Source organism: Tinamus guttatus, unplaced genomic scaffold (genome assembly GCF_059628265.1).
Source record: "Tinamus guttatus ecotype Peru unplaced genomic scaffold, ASM5962826v1 Tinamus_guttatus_pri_ptg000263l, whole genome shotgun sequence".
Lineage (NCBI taxonomy): Eukaryota > Metazoa > Chordata > Aves > Tinamiformes > Tinamidae > Tinamus > Tinamus guttatus.
In genome coordinates, this window is record NW_028288797.1 from 1,080,810 (window position 1) to 1,088,709 (window position 7,900).

Sequence of the window (7,900 nt, forward strand, 5' to 3'; positions counted from 1 at the left end):
TGCAATCTCATAAATCAATGGTTTTTGTTTGTTTGTTTTCTGGAGGACTCCTGAAATTCCAAAGGAAGTGAAAATAGTAAATAGAAAGTCATAATCATGTGTTATGGATGGTAAATTTGGGTTAGATTGGTTAATTGGAGAATAGCTACACCTGGAATCTTTTATATATGGATTTTTGCTTGATGAAATATAGCAGCTTTTCATGCTGCAATATTTTATGTTTTGTCTCTTTCCTGATTTAATTAAATATTATAAAGAGTGCATCTCTTCCAAAATATAAGTTAAAAAATTATTCAATTTCCTTGGCTTATCACATGCATCCTTTCTGTCATCGTCCTGACTTTTCAGCTCTTTAATAGAAGAGAAACTTCATTATCATTCCTTAATCTAAAGTATTTAGATACAATAAATGCTTTTCTTCTAAAAGAATTTGTGGTAGCTTCAAAGGAAGTGCTTCTTTTGAAGTCTGTGGCAGATTTCCCATTGATTTCAATGGAGCTAGCTAATAGTTTCCTACAAACTCTCTATGTTCCTCTACATACAAATGGAGTATTGATTCCTCCAAGTTAGGTGCCAAAGTTTAGAGTCTTATCATGATGTGCATTCAAGAGAAAGTTACATACTTGTTCTGATTTGTACTTTGATGGCCAAAGTTAATTGGTGTGCATGGTCTCTCACCGTACACACCTTTGGAATTTTTATCAAATTTGGTTTTCTGGTTCATAGTTAAGTTTAAGCTTCCTGGAAGAATAGATACTTAAAATAAATAAATAAGCCATAAATTAGTATTATTAATCTCACTCTGAAAAATCGCGGTGAAAATTCTGTGGGATTACAATGTGCTAGTAAAAAAGAATCAGGATTAAATAAATTGTGATGCTAATTAGACCAAAAGTGTCTTAAGTTCAAATGTCAGTGCTGAATCTCTTGGTGCATCATAGTAGTCTCCTCTGCTTCCTCAGCAGTGGTAGCTGAACAGATCTTAAAAAGTGGTACCAAATCAGAGGATCATAGGATTGCTTTTACTCACTGATACTCTGATATCAGCCATGGCTGTAAGGCAGAGCACAAATGCTTTAGGAAAAAAAAAATGGAGATTTTTTTTTTAAGTGAAAAATACTATAGATACAGTCATTTGATTAGTGTATTTTTATTTGATGGGATGTGTATGCAGTCTTAGAAAAATGCTCATCATCTGCCACTCATTTGGCTCTTTTGTTATGAGACATTGTTTTGTTGCACTTGAACTGGTACAACACTGATTAAAACAGCCCTGCATATTAAGGAGGCTAGGAGAGATTTGCTCCAAGTCTTTTTAAAATAAACTGCATAATGTGTAAAATTTGATCTTTGCTGTGAGTGCCAGAACTTTAGAAAAGCTTTTTGAGTCTGAGAATGTTTTCTACATGCAATGCAATGTATCTTATCAATAAAATATCTAAAATCTAATTTCTTTTGTTCTGACCTAGCTTGGGGTCCTTCTTCATATGAAGTTAAAGGTGTTGACCATCTACACAGAGTGCTGAGAACCTGTCAAAAATCTGTAAAGCTTGTCATGTAATCTTAAGATATCCTTATTCCTTAGTGTGAAGTAACATATGCAAGCCAAGTTTTATATTGATATAGTACAGCATGTTAAAGAAATACCTTTAAATATTTTGAAGTATGCAAGGTGTGCATTCCTGTTCATAATCCACTCAGAACACCGTGTCATCTCGTTTTCAAGGTTGGGCTGGGCAGTTACAGCAGTCACGATATATTCTCTTTGAGGGATGTATTGGGTAACTTATTTTTAATTACTGTGATTTTTTTTCTTCGTAGGTTGATGATTCCAACTGTGACGCTGAAATACTTTCCTTGCTCCTCAAGGCAAAGTTGGTGGTGGAGTGCGTGTCCACGGCTTTCTATCCTCACCTTATTGAACACCTGCTGGCTAAAGAGGACGGAGGAGGCTGCGATGTCGAGGAAATAGCAAAGCAGCTGAAGGAAGCCGGGTTCCGTGCGGAGGCAGGGTCCCTCCTGATGTCTCACAGAGGGACTCATCCTGCACTCAGGACTTTCACTACCGCCCTCCAGGCTATTCAGCATTGGATCTAAAAATGCTGGAATTATTTATTTGTCTGCCTTTTACCTGGGAGCCTTCTATAAAGACAGAAATGGTTGTTCTAGTGAAGTAATGAAATTTGTTATTCTCTACCTACGTTCTGTGGAATATGCTAACAGCACATTTATCGTGGTTTCCCGTGCACTTCTAATTGTTCAGAAAAGATGTTTTGGGTTCAGACAGTAGCATTTTGTTGCATGGTTAGCCAATCACTGAATCTGGTACAAACTTTCAGACTGGCGGTAACTGTTAAGTGATTGCTCTCTGTGATATGGAAATGAAACATCACTCAGCTGGCAGGTTAAATCTGATTTGTCTCAACTTCTGTAACTAATTTACTCTTATCATAATGTAAAATATAAATATAATATAAATATAAAAATATGTGGAACAAAAATCACAGTGAAAAATAATTCCAGGGAATTTTAAAAGTCTTAAAATTTGGTGTTGTGCAATGTTGTTATCACAGCTTTTGTTTGCAATAAGTAAAATATTTTGCAATTATGGTAGCCTGTCTTTTTTTCCTCCCGTGCACAAATTATTTTTATTCTTTCTCTAACCAATTTTTTTTTATGAGATTCCTGTCTCACCTCATAAGGAGAAGCTCCCTTATTCATAAGGACAAGCTGAACTTCTATGTTCTAGTCCTTGAGGTATTTTTCTCTCCTATTTGGGAACAACATCTCAAATGTTCAAGTTTGTTGACACCTTTTATGTATACACTGAAAAATAAGGTAGATACATTTTAATTTCCAAATTTTGTTTTGTTCTTATGGCAAAATATTTATTTCAGTTTACTTTGTGAAGAAATTCAGAAAGTGACTCTATTGTCTTGGAAATGGCTTCTCTGGGTAATCAGTCTCACTGCTTAACTGTCCTTGCGGGGCAGAACTTGTTCCTTATATCCAGCTGGGACCTTCCTGATAACCTTCTTGTAGGTGTCAGAAAGCTGCTGTTGCCAGCCACACACCGCAGAGACCTTTCCTTCTCAAAAACGGAAGTCTTGTGACTGAAGTTTGTATAGCTTGCCTTCCATGCAGACGTTGGTGATTGGTTCTGCTACCACTAATATTCAATCAAGGTGTGGTGTCGATGGCAATACTATGCCAGGATATTTTATGTTCCCAGGCCTAGCTCAGGTCCATGCGTTTGTGGGGTATAGAGGTTTTCAGATGGCATAAACTGAAGCCAGCAGAGTGGTCTCAGGACTAGGCTTACAACGTTATGGCCGGTACCCATCTGCCTAAAGCTTGTCTGGTCTCCTTCAGTGCTGACCTGCTCTGATATTGGCCTTTAATAACTTGCGTACCTGAGGGAGAGTGTAGGGAGGATGGGCCAAAATCTTCTCAGTGGTGGCCAGGGACAGGACAAGGGCTCATGGGTACAAGTTGAAACACAGAAAGTTCCACCTCCATGTGAGGAAGAACTTTCCTGTGAGGGTGACAGAGCCCTGGCACAGGCTGCCCAGAGAGGTTGTGGAGTCTCCTTCTCTGGAGATCTTCCAAACCTGCCTGGATGCCACCCTGTGCCACATGCTCTGGGTGACCCTGCTGGAGCAGGGGGGTTGGACTAGATGATCCCTAGAGGTCCCTTCCAACCTCAACCATTCTGTGAAATAGGCAAACACCAAGTGTGCAGTGGCAGCTCAAGTTTGGCCTCCCTCACCATGAATATGACATGCACCGCAGAGGAGATGCTGGTGGCATTGCAGGGACCCAGTGCAGTTGTGCTCACTCCGTGCTTCAGCAATAACCCTCTGAGCATTCTGCTATTTGGGATTGCCAGGCACTTCATTATGCAAGATAATAACAAGCTGACTCTATTAAGGCAGTAGTTTCTACACCTTACCTTCTTTATAAATCCTACACTTCTTCATAAATGTCAGCTTGATTTATAAAGCAGGGAGGAGAATGGATTAAGAGCTTAAAGTAGCTATTTTATAACAAATTTGTATTACTGAGTTCCTTCCCTGGCTCCAGGATATAGAAAGGGGAGACAAGATTTGTAGAGCCAAACTGGACCTTATTTGCTTGATCTTTGACTTGGAATCTTTCACCAATGGTGAAAATTGTTTGTATATTAACCTTATTTCCCATCTTACTTGGGTTTCTTAATAGGCTTTTTAGAAAAGCTTTAATTTCTGGCATCGTTAACCTGTCTCTTTGTACTTGTTGACCACCTGTCTTTGAGTGTCTTAAAGTGTTATCATCCCTGTATGGCATATGCACCACATTCAAATTTATGTCAACCATGTGACTTTAATTCTGTTCTCTTACTCTAATAGTCCACAGAGGACCAGAGTAATTTCTGCATCAGGTTTTTGTTACTGTATGAAGGAAAAGTATATTGGAATCGCAGAGAAAGCAAAGAAAGAACTTGCAAAATGAAAAAAGTAGCATGAAATCAGTAGATGCAGGCAAACTGTAAACATGCAGTTTACAGAAGGATATCTGTGATTATTCGGTAGATGATATTTCTGCCCTTTGAGGCTTTTCTTTTTCTGGCCTCTCCTTATGTCTTGTTGTCAGATGAGTCAGTACGTTCTTTGCTAGATTTTCTGACCAGTCTCATCCAGCATCACGTAAAGTTTGTGTTTAGTGTCACTTTAGAGCTGAGCTGTAGATAAAGCTCTAATGAGTGTTATTGATCTTCTGTCCATATTCTATTTTGCAGGCATTACAAATCTGAGAGAAATGTTTTCCTTCTGGCCTTCCTGATTTACTGTGTATTCAAAAGTTTACAGAAGTTTTGTTGTTGGTGGTGGTGGTGGTGGTGGTTTTTTTTTTTTTTTTTTTTTTTAATTTAGAATAGTTTGAGACTCTGGGAATAGTTAACATTGACTAGGAAATGCCATGGGGGTGGAGGTGGTGTTTTTAAAGGTAAAAAAAATCACCTTGAGTACTAGTGCTAATACTAAGCTAATAAATAACTAAACAATAATAGAAAGTAGCTGAGCTGGCACTTGAGATGGTTCAGTTTTGCCAATCCATTTGATTTGCAATGACCTGACCCGTTATGTAGGTAAATAAATAAATAAATAAATAGTTCAGTTTTGCCTGCAGGAGCAATGATCTCTAGGACATTTTTTTTTTTTTTGCCTGAAAAGAAGACTGATGCTGTTTGTGTCTTTAAAGAGCTTTTTGTTGCCTTGTAGATGCACAATGCAACAAAACATATCATCACCTTTCCTTCTTGTTACTTGTACAAGTAGAACTCAAGATTAGGGAAGGAAGATCATTACTCACAGCTCCTTTCCTTGTTGGAAATCATGAGTGGGGAGAGTACAAACAGATGCAGAGGGGACACTTTGGTATTTATACACAAAAGCAATGCAATTCAATGAGTGTGGTAACTGTATATTTTTCTGATTTTTTTCTAGTGTAATGATTCTTCCTGCTATTCATCATTTCTAGTGTTTTGCACTGCCAAGAGACATTGGATGGTCGTAGAGTATGGATGCCTTCAGCATAGGGGCATAAACACTTGCAAAAGGTGCTTGCAAAAACACAATCATTTCTCGAACTTGTTATCCATGCATTTAACCTTTCTGTTCTTATCCCATTCAATAGGTATAAGCAACCTGGCCTGGTATTTCTGTGCAAGGTCGAATTTTATTAAGTCATAAGTGGTTATTAACACAATAACCGTGTCTCAGTGTCTCAGTTACCACAAAACAGAGGGACAGGTGATGCCTTGGGCCGTTTGCTCCCATTGCTCCCATGAGAGAGTGATGATGTCTTGCTACCAACCAACTGCTCTACCAAAGAATACGTTGCGTATGCAGCAGCATAGGATAACAGCAGACCAAATAGGAACGGAAGATTTTACTTTTTTGTCTGGCTGCAGGGGTGTACTGGACAAGAAGGGCCTAGCAGAGAGCAAGTCCAAGACCAGAGCATCATCAAAATAGCCTCAATAAACAATGCGAGTGGAAAAGGGCAAGAATTTCTGTCAGGCTCGTGTTTCACTGCAAAACACACAGCATGTGACATCTACCACCATAACACCTTGCTGGTTTATCATGCTGGTGGGTGACAGACCGATGGATTCTGAGGGAAAGGAGTGAACACCAAGTCACAAGTGTTTCATCTTTAAGAATGTATTTATTACCGTAGTAGTGTGTGCTGTGTTTCCTGCAGTAATAATTCTCAGACTCTCAAAGCCTACTTGTTTTTTTTTTAAGAGAATTATAAATTTTTAGTAAAGCACTGAGACCTGTCTCACTTCCATGACTTTCTAAAGAAACTTGTGATTTACATGTCCAACTTGTCATAAACTTTTCCATCTAGAGAAACACCTCTTACATGTTTTCATTGTGCCTCCTTCATTTCAGGTGATGCTTCTGGTTCCTATATCATAAGAGAGAGTGTAAAATAAATCACTGTTCCCCTCTCTCTGTTTTTATGGACTTCTATCATATTCAGTCTTAGTTGCTGCTTTTCTGTCCTGAAGAGTCTTCATTTACTTTGTCGTTTCTTCGTGCTCATTATTTTTGTCTGTGTCTTTCTCAGTCTTTATGTATATTTTTGAAACATGGAAGGGAGGAGCAGACCATGCCTTTTACTGAGTATTACAGACACACCAAAGGTTCATATAACGCTCCAATGCCTTTAATGCCTCTTGTAGGTAAAGAAAGCAGTAAACTTGTCTCTTCAGAAGCTGCCTGCAGTTGTAAACAGCCAGCTCATTTTGCCAAAGATAAGGCATTTGTAAAAGCAGGAGAGCAGGTAGAATTCCCTGAGCTGGCCAGAAATGAGCTTTGGCCTGCAGTTCAGTGGTATCGTGTCTGCTAACGCGGCTCCGTTCTCCGCAGGCCGCGGGGCCTTCAGCTCCCATCCCGTTCCTCAGGGACGCTCCGTTGCACTGGGGGCCGACTGGGTGGGGGTGGGTTTGTGTGTATGTGGTTGGTCTTCTTCAAAGGCACTTATTACAGAGCCAAGAATTTACAGAAAAATCCCCCTTGGAAACCTCTCTGACTACTGTGACATTCAGAAACCTTCACAAAAATCTGAAGTCGTTTTCTTCTCATGCTTACAAATTTTCGCCTCTTGCCCTGGAACTGAGTAACAGAAGGGATGGCTTGAGCTAATGACTGTGCTGTCTGAGCAGAGCAGAGCGTTATTCCCTATTGACTCACCCTTCAGCGTGCACTAAGCTGCACAAACAGACAATAAAGTCTGGGGTTGTGTCCAGCGGAGGGATGGTTGTACCTAATGACCTGGTCAATGTTTCCACTAAAAATAGAGGCTTTAGTCTCTGAAGCTGCCTGGAAGTCAATGGCAGGGACGTTAACAGCTGCCCTGTTGCACGTCTGCCTTATTACCACACCTGGCTTCTTGTGTCACTTACCAATATGTGATACATGGAGGCTAGGATTTTTTTTTTTTAATGTACATCAATTTATATGCAGTGTTAATTGAAGGAGACTTAGGAATTGACTCAATATGCTCAATCTATTAATTGGTCAGCAAGGCTGGCTCCAGCAAAGCTAGATATTCAGTCGAGATTCATTCTTTAGAAGAAACTGGATATTCAATTGATTCATTCTTAAATATGAAATACTACAATTATTCCTGATAGCAGTTGGTGCAAGTCATCCTTTCTTCACAAGGCACAAAGGCAGTAGTAAGTTAGACTTGGTGCACTATTTATAAAGGAAAGAAGAAAGCGATTACTAGTAATTTCTGAGGAAGTAAGATTTAAAGGTGGAAGTCAGTATATCAAGATCCCTAACATCAATATATAATTACCATTACAATTGAGTTGTCTTATTTAACTTGTATTCCTTTGGGATCA

The 7,900-nt window shown here is 39.2% G+C and overlaps 1 protein-coding gene across 1 annotated transcript in view; it reads left to right on the forward strand.

Moving 5' to 3' along the window:
- The window catches only part of NBAS (NBAS subunit of NRZ tethering complex), a 146,639-nt gene extending 144,031 nt beyond the window's left edge, over positions 1 to 2,608 (forward strand). Inside the window, exon 52 of the mRNA XM_088527201.1 lies at positions 1,822 to 2,608. Within this exon, the coding sequence (XP_088383327.1) occupies positions 1,822 to 2,097 (276 nt within the window). The 3' untranslated portion in view covers positions 2,098 to 2,608. The remainder of the gene's footprint in view (positions 1 to 1,821) is intronic.
- The last annotated feature ends 5,292 nt before the right edge of the window (positions 2,609 to 7,900 follow it).